Source organism: Chrysochloris asiatica, unplaced genomic scaffold, assembly GCF_000296735.1.
Source record: "Chrysochloris asiatica unplaced genomic scaffold, ChrAsi1.0 scaffold00016, whole genome shotgun sequence".
NCBI lineage: Eukaryota > Metazoa > Chordata > Mammalia > Afrosoricida > Chrysochloridae > Chrysochloris > Chrysochloris asiatica.
The window spans coordinates 17,441,315-17,464,217 of record NW_006408534.1 but is presented as its reverse complement, the minus strand read 5'-3'; the positions used below and the strand labels follow the sequence as shown (position 1 = coordinate 17,464,217).

The 22,903-nt window shown below is 37.4% G+C and overlaps 1 protein-coding gene across 2 annotated transcripts in view; it reads right to left on the bottom strand.

Moving 5' to 3' along the window:
- The window catches only part of ATAD2B (ATPase family, AAA domain containing 2B), a 235,328-nt gene that overhangs the window by 163,357 nt on the left and 49,068 nt on the right, over window positions 1–22,903 (bottom strand). For both annotated transcript variants that reach the window (XM_006835245.1, XM_006835246.1), the window contains exons 8-10: window positions 21,745–21,820; window positions 11,087–11,185; window positions 8,967–9,078 (exon numbers count right to left, since the gene is read on the bottom strand). In XM_006835245.1, coding sequence (XP_006835308.1) covers window positions 8,967–9,078; window positions 11,087–11,185; window positions 21,745–21,820 — 287 coding nt within the window. The remainder of the gene's footprint in view (window positions 1–8,966; window positions 9,079–11,086; window positions 11,186–21,744; window positions 21,821–22,903) is intronic.

The window sequence follows — 22,903 nt, the reverse complement described above, 5'->3', positions numbered from 1 at the left end:
ACCCCCAACGAGATGGATCAGCCAGGTGGCATCAATGATGGACTCAAGTGTGGCAGCGGTAGTGAGGTTGGCCCAGGATCAAACATTGTTTCGTTCTGCTGTGCATGGGGTCGCTATGAGTCAGTTCCGACTCGATGGCACCTGACAACAACAACAATCCTATACACAACATGAGCCTTAGAAATCCTATCAGTCAATAAATCCTATCAGGCAATTCTACTCTGTCCTATAGGGTTTCTATGACGCGGACTCTCTTAACAGAAAGGGTTTTTAGGTTTTGTTTTGTCTTGTTTTGGGGGGACCACTAGGAGCAAGGATTTTGCATGGCAAGGTCTAGATCAGATCTAGTCTTTGTTTAATGTTAGTATTATGGTTAGAATTATGACTAGTGTTAAGAGTAAGCCTTGGTCTAATTCCCTCTTTTAACTCTGTGAATTTTTTATTGCAAACTGGTTAACTCTAGTTCCCTATTTTCAGTCTTGTTTGTTTGTTTTGGAGTCCTGGTGCTGTGGGCTAATGCATCAGACTGCAAAGTCATTTGAACTGCAAGGTCAGTGGTTCAAGCTCACCAGCTGCTCCTTGGAAATCGTACACAGGGTCACTATGGGTTGGAATCGACTCGACAGCACTTAACAACAACAGGTTTGTTTTACTTTAAATTCAATCTAGGTTGGATTCTGGGTGAAATTGTTGTTATGTGTTAATATCAGGTTGTTGTCTGCTGTTGTTGGCTGTCTAAAAAACTCCCTTCACTATTTTTGTAAGGTTATGGAGTCCTGGTGTAATGCCGTGGACTAATGCACTAGACTGCAAAGCTGTTTGAACCACAAGGTCAGTAGTTCAAGATCACCAGCCACTCCTTGGAAACCCTATACAGGGTTGCTATGGGTTGGAACTGACTCGACAGCACTGGTTTGTAAAAATTATTTTCATTTATCTTTATCTGAAAATGTTGTGATTTCACCAGCATATCTGATGGATGGGAAGTGCAATAGCTCTATAGCCTAAGCACTGAACTACAAACAACAAGGTTGACCATTTGAGCCTACCAGTCGTTCCATGGGAGAAAAATAAGCTTTCTGCTCCCACAAAGTTTTACCTCCTCAAAATTACTATACAGAGTGGCTCTATTTTAGAACCATCTCAACAGCACTTAACAACAATATTTAATGGACGATTTTGCTAGGTATATGATGCTGTTGTTGTTAAGTGCCGTTAAGTCAGTTCTGACTCATAGTGACCCTGTATAGGGTTTCTGAGGAGCTTGAACTGCTGACCTTGAAGTCCAGCATATTAACCCATGGAGCCACGTCAGGACTCCAGGTATATGATACTTGGGTGACAATTATTTTCTTTCAGAGTTTTATATACATCACTCCATTGGCTTTGGGGCTGCGGGATTCTGCTGAGAAATCAAAGATTAGTTTTATTAGTTTTCCTTTGGAGGTAATTTTGTTTATACTGAACTGCTCTCAGGATTATTTCCTTGTCTTTTGTTTTGAAAAGTTTAATTATATCTTGGTGATTTTCTTTTAGGGTCTATGAAGGCTTGTATCTTCATCAGTTGGGAGTTTGTTTAATCTCTTGAATGGCTATTTTCCCATCTTTCATGATATTTTCCACCAATAATTCTTGGAAATCTCTATAGTTTTGTGTGTGTTTTCTCTTTTGTTTGTTTGTCTATTCCTGTTCTGGAATTCCAAATCACACACCAGTTATTCGTCTTGATGCTGTTGTTATTTGGTTAATCAATTCCAACTCATTGCAAACCTATGTACAACAAAATGAAACACTGTCCAGTCCTGCATTATCCTCAGAATTGTTATGTATGAGCCCCTTGTTGCTTCCACTGTAACAATACATCTCATTGAAGGTCTTCTTCTTTTGTTGTTATCATTGTGACAATTATTCTAGTTGAGGGTCCTCCTTTTTTTCACTGATGCTTCACTTTACCAAGCATGATGTCTTCCTCTAGGGACTAATCCTCCTGACAACATGCCCAAAGTATGACAGACAAAGTCTTGCCATCCTGGCTTTGAAGGAGCATTCTGGCTATACTTCTTCCAACACAGATTTGCTTGTTCTTCTGGCAACCCATGGTACTGTCAATATTCTTCTGCAACAACATAACTTAAATACATCAATTCTTCTCATGTCTTTCTTATTCACTATTCAACTTTCACATGCATATGAGGTTACTGAAAATACCATGGCTTCAGTCAGATGCGCCTTGGCCCTCAAACTGATATCTTTGCTCTCCAACACTTTTTTAACAGGTCATTCTATTGCATCCGGTTTGCCTAATGCAAAACACACTGTCTGATGCTGCTTCCATGAGTGATGGTGGTGAATCCAAGCAAAATCAAGTCTTTGACAACTCCAATCTTTTCTCCATTTATCATAATGTTATTTATTGGTCCAGTTATGAGGATTTTTGTTTTCTTTAAACTGAGGTACAGTCCACACTAAAGGCTTATACCTTCGTCAGTAGGCTTTGACCTTGATCAGTATTTCAAGTCCTCTTCACTTTCCCCAGGTAAGGTTGCATCATCTGCACATCACAGGTTGTTAATGAGTCTTTATCCAATCCTAAAGCCAAGTTCCTCTTCACACAAAGCAGTTTATCAAACTATTTACTCTGCATACAGAATGAATAAGTATAGTGAAACGATACAAAACTGCCACACACTTTTCCTAATTTTAAACCATTCATTCAGTATCCCCTTTTTCTGATCTACCAACTGCCACTTAGTTTATGTATAGATTCCTCCTGAACAAAAGAAAATTTCTGGAATTCCTATTTGTCACAATGTTGTCCACAGTTTGCTATGATGCACAGTCAAATGTCTTTACAAAGTCAATTAAGCACAAGTTAACATCTTTCTGGTATTCTCTGCTTTCAGCCATGACCTATCTGATTTCAGCAATTATATCCCTTATTCCATGTGCTCTTCTGAATCCAACTTAAATTTCTGTCAGCTCCCTACTGAGGTACTGCTGCAACCATTTGTTTTCAGCAAAATTTTATTTGCATGTGATGTTAATGATATTGTTCAATGATTTCCTTATTCCGTTAGGTTGTACCTCTTTGCAAGGGACACAAATATGGAACTCTATTCAACTGAATGGAGTTAACTATCTTCCACATTTCTTGCTATAGATGAGTGAGCACCTGTTGCACTGTTATCAACTCACTGAAACATTTCCATTTGTATTCTGTGAGTTCTTGGAGCCTTGTTTTTCACCAATACCTCAGTGCAGCTTGGACTTCTTAAGTACCATCAGTTCATGATATTATGCTACTTCTTGAAATGGTTGAACATAGACCATTTTCTTTTGGTTCAGTGACTCTGTATAGTCCTTCCATCACTCAATATTTGTTCAATGCATTTATGTACTAGTGAAGTTGCAGTATTAATTTTCTGGCTTTCTATTTTTTCTGTTTTTGCATGGTTTCCAATTGTCCATTTATTTTGTCAATTTTTTCTTGCAGCATATTCCTGAACTCTTCTAAAATTTTGTCTGTGTTTCAGGCAAGAGAGGAGGTAGCAGCTAAGCTGTGGTAGTCACAGTCAACTTGAGCATTTGTGAGCAACTTGAGAGAAAACATATTCATGTTGCAGAGACCTACCACTGTGATTTTTCCCCCTTTTCTGGTGCCTTACACTCCCGTAGTGATGAAAGGTGAGGCTGGCCTCCACCAGCATATACTCCCAGGGAACCTCTTGCTTTCCAGGCAGTCAGAGCCACTCAGAGGTTGTGAGTCCCACTGAGAGAGAAGAAGCAAACTGCAATAAACCCACTCAGGTGGGCCCTGCTCCAAATCTGCAAAATCAGCCCTAGCCAGCCCTGAACTAGCTCTCAATAGGTAAAGTGGCTGAACAGACACATGGGGTAGAAAAGAGAGGGGAAAAAAAAAAAAGACTGGTTATCTGTGCACCCTGACAGGCCCAGATGGACCAACCTGAATTTTCTTGGGTGGCTATGAAGGCAAGAGGCCAGTGGAACAGAGAATTACTGCTTACTGGTAAAGAGGAAGCAGTACCCAGGGTTTTTTTAGTGTTTTTTTTTTTTCTTATTTCTGTTTTTTCTTTTTTAAATGTTATTTACTGGTTTTTTTCATTTGTTTCTCTTCTCCCTTGTGGGTGTGTTTTCTCTTCTTGCCTCACCCAAGAGGAGGCAGCTACTGCAGTCACACAGCCCAACCACAGCTGTACTTTCTACAACCCCACCAACTGGGCTAGAGTCAATACCAGCTACTCTACAGGGAATTAATGACAACAAGCAACATCAGATAAATCTACACTGAACTAAACTGCATGAACAATGAACAGACAATGTTACATAAGCTCATCTCTTGATCAGACCCACCAAGAAGCAGTTGGTGATTGCCTAACGTACACTCGTCAATTTAATACAAATACAACAACATCACAATGCCTCAAAAGCAACAGATAATTTCAGTTCAAGTGAAAAAAACAGAGTAGCTCCAACAAAAGACCAAGAGGCAGAGCTAGAAAATGTTTCTGAAGAAAAAGAGACTCTAGAACTACCTGAAACATAAGTCATGAGAATGATATGTAGGCACGTCCAAACAATTGACAGAAAGTTTGAGGACAACAAGAAAGAATTCAGAAAAGTGCCTTGCAAACAATTAAACAAAACAGATAAAGGATTGGAGACAATACAAATCCTGTAAACAGAAAACCCGGAGATTAATACTAAGATACCAGAAATGGACAATACACTGAAATGGCAAAGGAGTAGGTCTGAATTAACAGTAGCCAGAATTCATGAGCTTGAAGATAAATCTCTCAATACTAGTACGCTAGAAGAACAATCAGAAAAAAGAATGAAAAAATGTGAAGAAAGTCTAAGATTCATGTGGGACAATATAAAGAGGAGAGATCAACAAGTGATCGGAATTCCAAAACAGAAGAAACAAAGAAAACCACAGAAACAGTAGTTGAAGTTGTTGTTGTTGTCAGGTGCCATCAAGTCGGAACCGACTCATAGCGACCCCATGCACAGTAGAACGAAACAATGTTCGATCCTGGGCCAACCTCACTACCGCTGCCACACTTGATGCTATCAATGATGCCACCTGGCTGATCCATCTTGTTGGGGTCTTCCTCTTTTTCTCTGACCCTCCGTCTTACCCAGCATGACATCCTTCTCCAGCGACTGTTCCCTCCTGACAATATGTCCACAGTATGAGAGACGAAGTTTAGCCATCTTGGCCTCCAAGGAGCACTCTGGCTGCACTTCTTCCAAAACAGATCTATTGGTTCTTTTGGCAGTCCATGGCACTTTCAGTATTCTCCTCCAACACCATAACTCAAAGGCATCAATTCTTCTACAATCTTCCTTATTCACTGTTCAACTTTCACATCCAAATGAGGTTATTGAAAATACCATGGCTTGGGTCACGCATACCTTAGTCCTCAAGCTGACATCTTTGCTCTTCAACACTTTAAAAAGTTCCTGTGCAGCAGATTTGCCTAATGCAATACATCCTCTGATCTCTTGACTGCTGCTTCCGTGAATGTTTATAGTTGATCCAAGAAGAATGAAGTCCTTGACAACTTCAATCTTTTCTCCATTGATAAGAATGTTGATAAGTAGTTGAAGAGTTACTGGAAAAAAATTACCCTAATATCATGGAAGATGATAGGATAAGCATTCAAGAAGCGGAATGAACTCCAAACAAGATAGATCACAAAAGAAAATCACCAAGACATAAAATAACCAGACTCTAAAATCAAAGACAGAAAGGATCCTGAAAATGTCACCTACAATGGAAAACCAATAATATTACATTGTAATTTCTCATCAGAAACCATGCATGCCCTTGGCAATGGGGATACATATACAAAACTCTGAAAGAAAAAAAAAAGCCAATCAAGAATCACACACCCTGCAAAACTGTCCCTAAAATATGACAACAAACTTAGATCGTGTCCAGAAAAACAGTAATTAAAGGAATTTGTAAAAACCAATCCTACTTTGCAAAAAACACTAAAAGGAGTCCTACGGACTGAGAACCAACAAGAGCAGACAACAACCAGGGGATGGTATACACAACAACACCACCTAAAATTCAATTCAGATATAGAAGTACCCAGAGTAAAACTAAACTACACTACATAGAGTCTGGTGTGGCACTGTGAGCTAATGTGTCAGACTGCAAAGTTGTCTGAACTGCAAGGTTGGTGGGTTCAAGCTCACCAGCTGCTCCTTAGAAACCCTCTATAGGGCCGCTATGGGTTGGAATCGACTCAACAGCACTTAACAACAACACGACTGAAAATAAGGAATCAGAGCTATCAATCTATAATTAAGACTACTACACAGCAAAAAGAGAAATGTATAGTTACAGAATCAACATGGCAAGAAAATTAAGTATATTTCAGGATAAAACTGATTATTTTTAAACGGAGAAGAAACTAATAAAGTACAGGGTAAGCTTAAAGATATTAAATACACTTAATATCAATCAACAAAAGGAAAATCCATGAAGATTTTGTACACATTGAAACTATAATGAAATTGACAAGAAAAAGCCCACAAAACAAATGAACTCAACAAGGTAAAACATGTGGAACAAAGAAACAAGCAGCATCACAAAAAAATACACTGCAAAATGACTACAATCATTATATACCTATCAAAAATTACACTGATTATCAATGATCAGATAGTACAAGAGTGAGTAGTGCTGCTGGTCCAATAGATGGAATCACAGGAGGTACAGATGTATCTGGCCTGAATGGACACAAGTGCTCCAGTGTACATCCTGTGCCTCCAGGCTGCTGTATCAACATCTGCTCATAAAAGCTCAAGATGGTCACACTGCTCCAGGCCAGCCCACGAGCCCCCATCTTTCTTCTCTGTCACCATTGCTGCTCAGCTTCCTCTCCCAGTCAGCACTCAATCCACCTCTCTTTCTTATCTCTGAGACTCAGAGTTCCCAGATCAAGATACATGTTTGTTTCACTTGGTCTCCTGTGTCACTGTTGCAGAAGGTTATGCTCTGCACATCTGCCTACTCCAATGTCTTGTCCCAGAAGTCCTCAGGATTTTGTTTTGTTTTGTATTTCTAACATATGCTCTATCCCTGGATAGTGTTCCATGTTTATTGGAGAAGAATGATCCAGTTTGTCTATACAGTTTTGTTCAAGACTTCTACATCCTTAGTGATCTTCTGTCTAGATTTCTATTCATCACTGAAAGTAGGGTATTGAGGTCTCCAGATATAATTGTAGAACTGTTTTTTACTTCAATTATGTCAGTGCTTGTTTCATATATTGTCAGATGCTATTGTTAGATGTACATAATCTTGTAACTGCTATATTGTGGTAATGAATTGACCCTTTTAATCAATATAAAAAGAGCCCTGGATGGTGCAATGGTCATGCTATACTATTATTAATTACATCTTTATACATGTTGGGTCCATTCACATAGATTTATAACTATTACTGTATAGTTTGTCTTTTAAATTATATGAAAACTTCTTTCTACCATTACCCTACTTTGTACCATGATCACTACTTGCTCAATTATTGTTGATGTTGTTAAGTGCCATCGAGTCAGTTCCTACCCATAGCGACCCTCTAGAGAGTTTCCAAGGGAGTGACTGGTGAGTTTGAACAACCAACCTTGCAGTTCAAACCGACTTTGCAGTCTAGCACATTAACCCACAGTGCCACACCAGGACTCCCGCTCAATTACAACCATGTCCAAAACAGTCTATCTAATGCCAGCCTTGTTTCCCCCATATCCATAACTACACACTATACTAATGATTTTTCTAAACTCCAAATGTGATTATGAAACTAGGCAGCTTTAACAACAGTCTATTGCTTATCATATCTTATGAGAACTTCCCCTTGTTCATCCTTTTGCTAATTTCCTACCATGCCAAATTTTTACTCTACATTGTTGATTATTGTTAAGTGCCATCGAGTCTCAGCTCTAAATCATAGCAACCCTGTACAGGGTTTCCAAGGAGTGGCTGGTGAAATTAAACTGTCTACCTTGTAGTTAGAAATCTAGTTCTTATCCTACAGCACCATACCAGAACTCCACTCTATATTCTCCATTCTAGTAACATAGAAATGGAAAAAAGCATCACATGTGACTAAGTGTACTAAGTTCCAAGATACATATGAGGGTGCTTCAAAAAGTTTGTGGAAAGCCTTCATTATCTTTTTTTATTTTTCTACTTTTCACAGTAATGGAGTTTACTAAGAAAGTAACAGGTTACATATAATTCAGGTTCAGGAAGGTTCAAGGTACAGTTCTTTCATCAGGTCAACCTGCAAGCAAGCATATCTCTGACCTTTGGTCCCTTGACCTCTGCTCTATTCAGGCAAGTGTTATAAAACTCTTTTAGCTCTGCTGATAAGTATCCAGAGGCACTCTACTCCATCAATAAGCCTCAGCCTGAAGGCACTTAGCTCTAGCTCCGCAGGCCAGCAAAGGGATCTTCATCAAGAGCCCAAAAACACCACACTCCACCAGCAAGTCTCCTGCTCAAAGGCAATCAGTATTCTGGCTCTGAAACTAGGAAGGTTACCATACCATCGCCTGCTGGTGTTCTGCTTCTGCTGCTTCCACTGTCACCACTTCTCTGGTGGTGCTTCTTGCCATCTGCATGCCTCCTCTGATGTTACAAATCGCTCGCTCTCTCTGTTTCCTGGGTCAAGGAGGTTCTCAACACAGGGATCCCAGGTCCAAAGAATGTGTTCTACACTCATCTCTTCTTAGGAGTCATGAAGTCTCCTTTGCATTATATTTTAATTCCAATTTTCCACTAATTTTTTTAATCACTCTCATATATCAAAGTATTAACAATATAATAGTCATATCTGAATTTTCTACTTTATTCATGTTTTGTTTCAGGAGCAAGAATAAAAAATTTTTTTAAAGTAACATCTAAAAAAATCACTTCCAAAACTTACTGATTTATCAATGTTCATTGGATCAACATCGGCCAAACTTGTACCCACTTTCACTCGTTCTCGGAGAATGCCACTAGCTAAGTCTTCTGCTCTGAAGTTCATAGGCAAACATCTGAAATATATAAAAAATAAAAGTAAAAAAGTATTAAAAGTTTCACATTTTTAAAGTCAAATTTATATCTTTACATTTTCATCCTTCTTTCTCATAACTCAAAATATACCATTATAACATTTCTTATTTTTAAACTGTTTTAAAATTATTTTCAACTGAAAACTATTCACTAGATAATTCAAAGTAGGTAATTTATCTACTTGTCCACAGGGCCCTTTCTACTCTAACCTTGAAAAACTTCTTCACACGTCTAATAGCCCATATCATGGAACTATAAACTAAAAAGATCTATTATATTTACTGTAATGTTGTTGTTGTTATGTGCCGTTGAGTCGGTTCCGACCCATAGCGACCCTGTACAGGGTTGCCAAGGCTGTAAATCTTTACAGGAGCAGAAAAAGCCTCATCTTTCTCCCACGGAGCGGCTGGTAGTTTCAAACTGCTGACCTTGCGGTTCGCAGCCCGATTCGTAACCACTGCACTACCAGAGCTCCTTATTTACTGTAACATATACATTAAAATGAACTTAAGTTGTATTACAATATTCAAATTTATCCTTGCTGATGCTGTTGCTAAGTCCTGTCAACTTGATCCTGAGAAGCAGCTGGTGGATTTGAACTACCACCCTTGCGATCTGCAGTCCAGTACTGCTTCTCATTGTTAAGTGCCGTTGAGTCAGTTCTGACCCATAGCAATCCTGTATAGGGTTTCCAAGGAGCACCTGGTGAGCTTGAACCACCAACCTTATGGTTCAAACAGACTTTGCAGTTCAGTGCATTAACCCACAATGCCACACCAGAACACCAGTACTGCTCAGATGGGTATAAATGGGTATATCTAGTCAGTTCAAGTGAGTCCTGGTATGGTGCTATGAGATAATGCACTAGACCACAGGTCGGTTTGAAACACAAGGTTGGCAGTTCAAATTCACTAGCTGTTCCTAAGAAACCCTATACAGGGTCACTATGAGTCAGAACTGACTCAATAGTACTTAACAACAACAACAACTCAGTACATGTTATCAAACAAAGTACTTTACTTTTTGTTCTTAAACAAAACAAAACAAAAAAAAAGTCTTAGATCTCATAGCTTAAGAACTAAAATTTGTCTTCTGTATAATGATCTTTGGAGTCCTGGTGTGGTGCTGTGGATTAGTACGCCAGACTGCAAAGCCAGCTGCTCCTCGGAAACCCTATACACAGGGTCTCTATGGGTCAGAACCGACACGACGGCACTTAACAACAACATAATGATCTTTTAAAAAGTCTCATGTTACCTAAAATTCTGTACTAAAATTTATCCCTTAAGTAAACATAACCTTCTTCTTTCAACTTCAAGTGAACACAAAAGACAACACAAATAGCCATATTTTTTAAATGCATATTCTACAACGAATTTATCTTCAATGACAACTCCAAATCCTAACTTACCTTTAAAATATATTCCCGAGACAGATATCAGAATAACCAAGTAGGCTTTAAATTCTTTCAAAAGTATAACTGATGCTTTTAATTATTTGCTAGACAAATACAAACAAAAACTCATCAGGCTGAGTGAGCCATCTAGTACTGAGTTATCATGGTTAAGGAGCCCTGGTAGCATGGTGGGTTATTTGGTGGGCTGCTAACAACAAGGTCAGTAGCAAGTCAACCAGGTGCTCTGCAAAAGAAAGATACACTTTCTGCTCCAGTAAAGATTTATAGCCTCAGAAACCCTATACAGAGTAGCTATGAGTCGGAACCAACTCAACTGCATACCACCACCACTCAATGGCACTTAAGAACAACAACTTACAAGTAGTTAACTTAGGGGAACTCTCCAAAGTTTAGATCTCCAATATAAGAATTACTAAGCTGAATCAAGTTAGTGCATTATTCTAGTACAAAACATAGGTGTTGATATTGAGTATCAAAATGACTGAAATGCCAGTATTGATAAGAAACTCATTCAAAAATACTGCTCTTCTTTTTTTACTACCATTGGGAGAAAAAAACCAAAAACTGCTAACCTATTTCTTGCTCTTGTCATGCTCTTAGATTTCCTTCTTTCAAAGCGTTCTTCATCAGAAGAAGTTGTGTCACTACTGTGAATGGCATGCTTCTTTCTCCTATTAAAACAGAATAAAATCCTTAAAACCATTACAGTAGCAAATGGCTTTTTAAAACACACTGTAAAATTCATTGTTAACCCAGCAGAAAATATTCACGCATACATTCAGCAATTATCTATTGAGTGCCTATCATGTGCCATGCAGTTTATGAACTAAGGATACAGAAGTGAAACAAACAAAAATCTATGCTCTCAAGTAATTAACATTTAGTGAAGTATAAAGGTGGCAATACAGAGATTAAAAAAAAAAAAAATGAAAAAGGGGGGATACATTTTTAGATGGAATGCTAGCTGAATTTGTTCAAATAAAAATATATAGTATTTTTGAGACAATAATAATTATTTATAATTGCTGGAATTGATTCCAGTAAGCGAAGATGAATATGGTAAACCCTAGACCAACCAATAAGAAACAATTCAAAGTAGAGAAAATATTGTTGTTGTTGTTATGTGTTGTGGAGTCCGTTCTGACTCATAGTGACCCTGTACAGGGATTCCAAGGCTGTAAATCTTTATGGGAGCAGAAAGTCTTATCTTTTTCCCGCGGAGCAGCTGGTAGTTTCGAACTACTGACCTTAAGGTTTGCAGCCCAATTTGTAACCACTACACTATTAAAGAAATTAAAATGCTACATTCAAAAATTCTCATTCAGTACAAATGAAAGAAGTAAAGGAGCAAATTGATGAACAAAAAAGACATTAGACATAAGTACAAAAAGTAAAGAGGCAGGTGGAAACCCAACTAGCTCAATAATAACACTAAATGTGAATGGGCTTACCCATCTCAATTTTTAAAACAAAAGAAAACAGAGATTGTCAAAATGTAAGAAAAAAACAAAAGCCAATTAGATGAAATCACTGCCAGTGACATTTCATATTAAAAACAAAACAAAAAGACTGAACATAGAACAATATATCATATAAATAGCAATCATAAGAAAGGTAGAATGACTATACTAACATCAAGGAAAATATAAAAGGAAAAATGTTTTTCGAGCTAAAGAGGGACACTTAATAATGATAACAGAGTAACTTCACAAAGAAAATTAAAAATATATATGCACCTAATAAAAGAGTAACAAAATACATTAAAATAAAATCTGACAGGAATGAAGGGACTGCAATACTTCATTCTCAATATTGAGCAAAACAACTAGGCCTAAGAGCAATAAGGAAATAGAAGAATAAACAACTTTATAAATCTAATATACAGACATTGATACAACATTCCACTGAACAAGAGCAAAATGCACATTATTCTCTGGTACACATGGAACATACTCTAAGGTAAATTATAAAATAAAATAGGCCATAAAATAAGTCTCAACAAACTGAAAAGGACAGAACTAATACAAAGCAATTCTCTAACTAAAAGGAATAACATTAGAAATTTTTTAAAAATTTGAGAAACTCACAAATATGTGGACACTAAATAACATTCTCCTACATAAACAAAGAGTCCTAGTGTCGCACTACAGGCTAATGTGCTGGACTGTAAGGTTGGTTTGAACCATAAGATAGGTGGCTCAACCTTACAAGCCACTCCTCAGAAACCTTCTACAGGGTTGCTATGAGTTGGAACTGGCTTGATGGCACTTAACAACAACAAATAAAGGAAAATTCAAAAATACTTTGAGATGAGGAAACATTTCAAAATATATAGAATATATCTAAAGCAGTGATTAAAATGAAAGTTATACCTGTAAATGTCTATATTAAATAAGAAAAAATGTCTCAACTCAACAATCTAACCTTCCATTTAAAGCACTAGAAAAAAAGAAGAGCAAACTAAACATAAAACAATCAAAGAGAAGGAAATAATAGCAGAAAGTAATGAAACTGAGAATAGAGAAAATTAATGAAAACAAAGGCTGGTTCTGAAAAGTTCAACAAAATTGACAAACCTTTTGCTATATCAACCAAGATTTTAAAAAGAGAAGAAGGCATTTTCAAATAACTAACATCAGAAATGAAATAAGTTACAATACTACCAGCCTTACAGACATGAAAAAGATTACGAAGACAGTATGGGTTGAATTTTGTACCAAAAAATATATGTTGAAGGCCTAATCTCTGTTACCTATTAATGTGACCTTGTTTGGAATAGGGTCTTGAGAATAGAAAAGACAGAGCTGTAATGACGGAGTTATGCTACAACTGTAAACCAAGGAACTTCAGAAGCTGAGAGAAAAAGAAAAGAAAAAAAAAAAAGAATCTTCCCATAGAATTCTCACATAGAACATGGATGGCTCTGCTAACACTCAGAAATCAAACTACTGTCCATCAGATGTAAAACTACTTTATGGTATGTTTATATGGCAGCTGTAGGAAAAACAAAGAATATTTATGAACAGTTTACGTCTAATAAATCACATAAAACAAATTGAAACCAAGTATTGAAACTGACTCTAGAAGAGATTAATAAGCTAAACATACCTATAACAAGTGAAGAGATTGTATTAGTAATCAAAAAACTGCATACACAAAGGAAGGGACATAGAGAACATAATTCCAATTCTCACAGATTCAAGACTTTCTTGAGTGATGGGGGACACATGAACCCCTGAAGCTATTATTCTAAAATAATCTGTAAACCTTAAACCAAAATATCTCCTAACGTCATCAACAACTGCTGTTAAGTGCTCTTGATTCAGTTTTAACTCACAGCGACCCTGGCTGGTGGGTTAGAACCTTACAGTAAACAGTTCAGTGCTTATCCTAGAAAACACACCAGTAGTTTAATTAGTGAAAACGTTCATTATTGCTCTTTTAAGAACTATCTGTATGAGAGGTCCTTAGAAAGGAACTTTAGAGGGCACTGAGTTGACATTAATGAAGGAGGAACCAGATAGAAAAGGAAGGTGAGAATGGCTGTATAACTCTTTTAAGACTGCAATCAATGTCATTAAATTATACATGTAGAAACTATTGAATTGGTGTATGTTTTGCAACATACAAAATAATAACAGAATAGAATTTCAAAGTAAAAACTACCATCAAAGAAAATCTCAGGGCCGGATGGCTTCACAACTGAATTCTACCAAACAGTTAAATAATTAATATCAGTTCTTCACAAACTCTTCCTCAAAATAGGAAGAAACACTTTCCAATTCATTCTGTAAGGCCAGAATTACCAAATGCTAAAGACACAAAAATACATCATAAGAAAAGAAAACTTCAGGCCAATTATGTCTTCTGAATATGGGCACAAAAATCCACAACAAAATACTAGCAAACCAAAACCAGCAACATATATAAAGAATTACACCTCATAACCAAATGTAATTTATCCCAGGAATACAAAGGTAGTTTAACATCCAAATATCAATCATTATAATATGTTGTTGCTGTGTGTGCATTCATTCAGTTAATAATGAACAATCCAAAAACAAAATTAAGAAAACAATTTCATGTACACTCACATCAAAATTGATGTACATATACAATGTAATTCCTATCAAAATCCCAGCTGACTTCTTTGTAACCAATTCTCAGCTTCATATTAAACTATTAGAAACTCAGAATAGACAAGACAATCTTGAGGGTAGGGGGTGAGAGATGGGCGGGGGAACAAATTCAGAGGACTAACAATTCCTGATTTTAAAACTTACTACAAACCAACCATAATCAAAGCAGTATGGCATTAGCATAAGGATAGACATACAAATCAAAGGAACCAAAAAATAAATCTATGTGTCTAGGGTGAACTGACTTTTGACAAGGGTGCCAAGACTATTAAAAGAAAGAATGCCCTTTCAACAAACAGTATTGGAACAACTGTCTATTATAGAGTGAGTTGGAGAGAGTTTCCTCCTATTTTGAGGAAGACTTTGTGAAGAACTGGTATTAATTATTTAATTGTTTAGTAGGCTGCAGTTGTGAAGCCATCTGGCACTGCATGGTTTCTGCTGAGAAATCAGAGCTCAGTCTTACTGGTTCCCTTTTTGTTTTTCCTGAGCTGATCTCATGATTCTTTAGTTTTAGAAAGTTTGATTATGATATGTCTTGGTGATTTTCTTTTGGGGCATATTCTGTTTGGGGTTCATTCAGCTTCTTGAATGCTTATTTTCTCATCTTTAATAATGTTACGGAAGTTTTCTTCCAACAACTCTTCAACAACTTTCTTTGTGCTGTTTACTGTCTCTTTCTGTTCTGGACTTCTGACCACTCGTAAATTGTTCGTCTTCATAGTGTATCACATAATTCTTAGGCTTTCTTCTGACCTTGTGTGCTTTTTTTTTTTTTTTTTAAGTGTTTTATTGTGAATTATATGACAGTTTACATGGCAGAACATTAGTTTTACATTTATTCTATCGTACATCGTATCATTGCCATGGTTACAATCCCCTCCATGCATCCTCAACTGACCAAAGGGTACACCCTGCAAGCCTGCCCCCTACACCTTGTGTGTTTTGTCGTTTGAATATCTTCCTTAGATAAATATCTGTTCATATCCTTAGTCCATTTTTAAACTGAGTTATTATTGAGCTGTAAGAGTTGTTTATATATTTTTGATGTAATTCCTTTATCAGGGGTATGATTCTCAAATATTTTCTCTCATTCTTTGGTGTTTGTTTTCATTTTCTTAATATCGTCCTTTGATGTATGCAAGTTTTTGTTTTTATGAAGTCCATTTTATTTGTTTTTCTTCTATTGTGCTTTTGGTGTCACATGTCAAGTAACGATTAAGGTCCAACTCTGAAATTATGAAGATATACTCTTAATGTGTCTAAGAGTTTAAACAGTTTTGATTTTTTTCACATAAATTTTTAAATCCATTTTAATTTAGCTTTGTACGGAGTGTGATATAAGGATACAATTTTATTTTTTTCCATATGAATTGCCAGTTGTAAAGCTGTAGGATAAAGCACTAGACCAAAAGGTTGGTTTGAACCACAAGATCAGCAGTTCAAACTTACCAGCCACTCGTTGGAAACACTATACAGTGTTGCTTTGAATCAGAACTGACTCAATAGCACTTAACAACAACAACAGACCAACTTTACAAAAATATGCTAATGGTTGTTCTTTGGGCAGAAAACCAACAATATCAGACAACAACCTGAGATTACCATACATGACAACACTACGCAGAACTCAATCCAGATACACAAGTATTTAAAGTAAACAAACCTACAAGACTGAAAACAAGGAACCAGAGATATTAGTGTATAATGAAGTCAACTACAAAGCAAAAAGAGGGAAGAGTGTGGATACAGAACTTCCAAAAGGCAAATAAGTCAAGCAGATTTCAAGATAAAACAGACTGTTTTAAATAGTGAAATAATATTAACCAACTATAGGGCAACCTCAAAGAAAAGGAACACACATACATATCAAAATAAAATTTAAAAAAACAACAACAACAGAGAAAACTCAAAAAATGTAGTAAACATTAATACAACAGAAATGAAAATGAAAAGCAAACCCACACACAAAATGAACTCAGTGCAGAAAATTATGTGGAACAAAGAAACCAGCAGCATCACACACACAAGAAAAGAAAAATGACAGCAATCAATTCATACCTCTCAATAATTGCACTGAATGTAAATGGATATTCCATGAGCAGTCAAAAGAGAGAAAGAGCAGAATGGATAAGAAAACACCTCACAACAAGGATGAACCTGAAGGACGGACATTATGCTGAATGAAATTAGTAAATAACAAAAGGGCAAATAATGTATAAGAACACTGTTGTAAAAAGTTAAGAAAAGGTTTTCTTGATAAAAGAAGTAATCTATGAAGATGATGGGGTGAGGAGGTAGGAAAATTATTCATGAACTAAAGGGAGACACATGTAACAATGGATGACAGAGCAGGCAATATAAAACAAGAGGGAAGTTAGCAGAGGAAGGCTGAAGATAGTGGGAGTCACAGGGAGAATGCAATGTTAAAGTGAATAGAGGTAAATACTGCTAAGTGTTGGTATGTGGAAAGGATTCCAATCATTTGAATGAAACAAACTGCATAATTTGTTGATTGCATAATTGATGATCTGTTCTGTAAACCTTTATTCAATTCACAATGTGGTGGTAGTGGTTATGTGCCGTGGAGTCAGTTCCAACTCATAGCGACCCTGTACAGGGTTTCCGGGGCTATAAATCTTTACAGGGACAAAGAGCCTCGTCTTTCACCCATGGAACAGCTGGTAGTTTCGAACTGCTAACCTTAAGGTTCGCAGCCCAATTCGTAACCACTACACTACCAGAGCTCCTTCAATTCATAATAGAAAGTTTAAATAAAATGCTCTTTGTGTTGCAGGAATAGGCTCCACATCATTAGTCATCACAGAATGAAATCAAAAGCACAATAAAATACTACTTCACACTCATCAGGATGGATAGAATCAAAAAGTCACATAACAACAAGTGTTGACAGGATGTGGAGAAATTGGAACACTCACACACAAGAGAGAAAATGTAAAATGATGTAACCACTTAGGAAAAGTACATGTAAATTTCAGGAATAGTTAAACAGAGTCAACCACTGCTCAATAATCCCTGATGTGGTGCTACAGGATAAGCACTGATCCACTAACCACAAGGCTGGCAGTTCAAACCAACCATCTGTGCCTTGGAAACCCTATAGAGAGTCAAGATGAGTTGGAACCTACTCAATAGCAATTAGCAACCAGATATATATCCAAGAGCTACAAAGGCATATGCCCACACCAAAATTTATACACTAATAGTCACAGCAGTATTAGTCATACGAGACAGAACCAACCCAAATGTTCATCAACTAATGCATGGATCTTAAAAATGTGAAATATACCCATACAATTAAAATATTGTTGAGTCGGTTCCGTCTCATATTGACCCTGTACAGGGTTTCCAAGGAGCAGCTGTTGAGTTCAAACCAATCTTGAGGTCCAATGCTTTATCCTACAGTGCCACAATAAAGTACTGATGCACACTACCACATGGATGAACCCAAAATTGTATGCTAAGTAAAAGAAAGTAACAAAAGACCACATATTATGTGATGACATTTACATGACATGATGAGAACAGGCAAATCTATAGAGATCAAAAATAAATTAGCGGTTTCCTAGAGCTTGGAGGATAGGGGGACAATACAGCAGTTGACAGCTAAAGGATGGGTTTCTTTCTGAAATCATGGAAGTGTTCTAATTCTGTGGGCTGCTTCAATTAAGTTCTACTAGGAGTTTTGGTGTGGTGCTGTGTATTAATGCACTGGACTGCAAAGTCGGTTTGAACTTCAAGGTCAGCAGTTCAAGCTCACCAGTAGCTCCTTGGAAAACCTATACAGGGTCGCTATGGGTTGGAACCAACCCAACAGCACTTCACAACAACAACAAGAGACAATTAAGTTCTACTAAAAGATAAGGAGTCCTGGGTGTGGTGCTGTGGGTTAATACACTGAACTGCAAAGCTGATATGAACCACAAGGTCGACGGTTCAAGCTCACCAGCTGCTTCTTGGAAACCCTATACAGGGTCACTGTGAGTGAAACCAACTCCATGGCACTTAACAACAAGAGACAAAAGAGTTGTGTAGCTTTAGCAAACAAGAACATAATTATTAATCAATGGTCCTGGTGTGGCGCTGAGTTAATGCGTGTCAGATTGCAAAGCCAGTTTGAACTGCAAGGTTGGTGGTTCAAGCTCACCAGCTGCTCCTCGGAAACTCTATGCAGGGTCGCTACGGGTCAAATATGACTTGACGGCACTTAACAACAACAACATTCCAAGCAAACTGTGAAACAGAAAGATAAACAATCACATATAAGATAATATGGAGCTTAAAATTAACTTAACTCAAAGAATTTGGTCTTTGTCCACGGTTCCTAAAGATAATATCTCAGATCTCTGAGGGGCTTTAGGATAAGCACTGGACTGCTAACCAAAAATTTGGCAGTTCAAACTCACTAGGCACTCCACAGGAGGCAGAGAAGGCTCCCTTCTCCAGTAAAGATTTAGAGCTTTGGAAACCCTGCAAGGGTCACTAGGAGTCGGGATTGACTACAGAAACAAAATGTGTCATATACCCAGAGACAGTCTCAAAAAACCCCTGGAATGTCCTCACTAATCTGACTTTGGTGAGAGTTTCAAAACACATCAAACCTAATAGGTTATGCTGATAAAGTGACTCTCAGGTAGGGGCTACCCAGACCAGAGGGGCCCATATCATGATACCATCTCAAAATGACCTTCTCATGATGACATGGCAAAAAATCCTTAATAAAAGCTGTGGACACTGACACTTAATTGCATCCTGATTGATGAAAGACATAGATGAAGTGGGAGGGTAGCAAATCCCTTTTTGGGACATAAAAATCCTGTGTTGGGAACTCTCCCAGTCATTTCTCTATACATTTATATCCTTTTTGATTTAACAAAATTGGTATTATAAGTATGGTGGTGTTGTTAGATGCCATTGAGTCAATACTGACTCATAGTGACCCTATGCACAACAGAATGAAACACTACCCACCCAATTCTGAGTCAACCTCACAATCATTACATTTGTGCCCATCCCTGTTGCCACTGTGCCAATCCATCTAGTTTGGTGGGGAGGGTTCCCCTTTTTCGACTACCTTCCATTTTACCAAACATGATATCCTTTCTCCAATAACTGGAGTGTGTCCAAAGTATCCGAAGTGTGAGAGACAAAGTCTGGCCATCCTGGCTTCCAGGGAGCATTATGGCTATACTTCTTCCAACACAAATTAGTTTGTTCTTTTGGCAATCCATGGTACTTTTAATAAATATTCCCCACCAACACCATAACTCAAATGCATCAATTCTTCTATGGTCCTCCATATTCACAGTCCAGCTTTCGCATGCATATGAGGTTACTGAAAATACCATGGCTTGGGTCAGGGGCACCTTAGTCCTCAAACTGACATCTTTGATATTCAACACTTTAAAGAGTAAAGAGGTCTTGTGTAGAACATTTGCCTAATGCAATACATTGTTTGATTTCTTGACTGCTACTTCCATGAGTGTTGACTGCTGATACTAGCAAAATGAAGTCTTTCACAACTTCAGTCTTTTCTCTATTTAAATGTATGTTATTTATTGGTCGGTGGTGAGGATTTTTGTTTTCTTTACACTGAGGTGCAATCCATAACAAAGGCTGTGGTCTTTGATCTTCATCAGTATCTTAAGTCCTCTTCGCCTTCAGCAAATAAAGTTGTATCATCTGCATATCACAATATGGTGGTGGTGGTGTGCCGAGGAGTTGGTTCTGACTCATCAGCAACCCTGGTACAGGGTTTCGGAGGCTGTGAATCTTTATAGGAACAGAAGCCTCATCTGTGAACAGCGGGTAGTTTCGAAATGCTGACCTTGAAGTTAGCAGCCCAATTCGTAACCATTACACTCTCAACAATATGATGCATTCTGTGAATTCTGTGACTAGTAATTAACAGACGAATAAATTAGTGTAATAATGAAAGAAAAGACAATGGAGTAAGTAGTGGGAGTCAGCAAGTCAGAGGTGAGGGAGGCTGGAACCCCTGATCTGAAGTCCTGAGGAGGTAAAGGGTACCTCCAAACTAGTAGCTCCAAGGGCCTCAAGCTTGCAGCTGACATCCTATAGGGATATTTGTAGCCAGCAAATCAGAAGTAAGCATGTTGTGGTACTCCCCTGTTTATGACTGGTATCTGAAGTCTTGGACAGACTTAGCAGTCTGAAGGTCTCTGATGTCCTTTTTCTTGTGAGATTTGTTGTAGTACCTATTGGTTAGGGTCAGAGGAAGAAATACTACAAGCTCAGTCAGTGTCAGAACAAATGTGGCAGAAAAGTGAAATGTGGAATCTGATTTTTCTACTGAGTTGGTACAAAAATGGGGATTTTATATAATTCATACAGATAACTATAAATGAAAGATGCTTTTAACCCATCATTAATATTATCATTAAAGGAATACTGGTGGTGTTGTGAGATAAGCACTGGACAGCTAACCACAAGGTCAACTATTCAAACCCACCAGTCACTTGACAGGAAAAAGATGAAACAATGTGTTCCCATAAAGATTTAGAGTCTTGGAAACACTTTATAGGGTCGCTATGAGTAGGAATCCACTCAATGGCAGTGAGTTTGTTTATTTGTCTTTTGGTTTAGCATTACTATTAATATCATCAATACATATATTCTAATTATAAAGCACTATATTAAACATTGGAGTCCTAGTGTGGCACTATGGGATAAGGCACTGGACCACAAAGTCAGTTTGAACCACAAGATCAGTGGATCAAACTCACCAGCTGCTCCTTGGAAACCCTATACAGGGTTGCTATGAGTCACAACCAACTCAACAGCACTTAGCAACAACAACAACAACAATATTAAACATTAATGTGCCCTGGTGGTGCTGTAGGTTAGGTATTGGGCTGTTAACCCCAAGGTCAGCAGTTTATACCCACCAGCTGCTTCTCAGAAGAAAAAAGAGGCTGTTTGCTCCAGTCAAAACTTGCAGTTTCAGAAACCCTATTCAGGGTTGCTATGAGTAGGTTTTGGTTTATATCAAACATTATTTATAACTTAAAGTATATCTTTTCTCCTGTCAAAAAGTAAACAAAAGTCACCTGATATGGCTTCTTCTTGCTGGAGATCTATGAATATCAAACAATGTGTTTTCCCTCTTTTTTTGATGAGCTGGTACTAAAAAAGGAAAAGAAAAAAAAAAAAAGGTTAACAGTAATAATTGACACCCTAACATATTAAAGAACAGAAATTACTTCTATTAAATTTTTTAAATAGAATCTACAGTGTCATGGAGCCCTGACAGTATAGTGGGTTATGCGTTGTACTGCTGATCGCAAGCCCGAGTACACCACGTGCTCCACAGAAGAAAGATGAGGCTTTCTGTTCCTGTAACAATTTACAGCCTTGAAAGCTCACATGAGCAGGAAGCTACTCAACAACACACAGCAAACCAACCAGAGGTGTCAAACAACAAGTTCCAAATGTTGTCTGGAAAGAACATGACAAAACTAAACACTTTGTATAGTGCTATTATCTTCTATTTTAATTGGAGTTTTTTTAAATTAAATTTTTCTGCTTTATGAAAACTGCCAAAAGAATGAAAAGACAAACCACAGGCAAGGAACAAAGAGAAAATATGTGCATACCACATATCTGATAAAGAACTGGTAAGTAGACAGTATGAGGAATGTTAAAAATTCAATATAAGTAAACAACCCACTTTTAAAACAATGGTTAAATGATTTGAAAAGAACTTTCACCAGTCACACCATTGGCAAGTCATTAAATGAAAAGATTTTCAGTATCATCAGATACTAGGAAAATGCAACTTAAAACTATATTAAATACCACTGCTGCTGGTGGTGGTTATATGTGGTGACATCGATTCTGACTCATCGCAACCCTATACAGGGTTCCCTAGGCTGTAAATGTTTAAAGGAGCAGCAAGCCTCATCTTTCACCCACAGAACAGCTGGTAGTCTCAAACTGCTGACCTTGAGGTTAGCAGCCTGACTCATAACCACTATGCTACCAGAGCTCCTTAATAAATATCACTGCATATCTATTAAAATGAAATTTTAAACACTGGTCATACCAAGTACTGACAAAGATATGAATCAACTGGATCGCTCATATATTCTTACTGAAAATATAAATGGCACAACCACTTTAGAAAACAGTTTGACAGTTTCTTAGAAAATTAAAAATATACCTAATCATAAAATCCAACCATTCCACTACTAAGTATGAAAGAGCTAC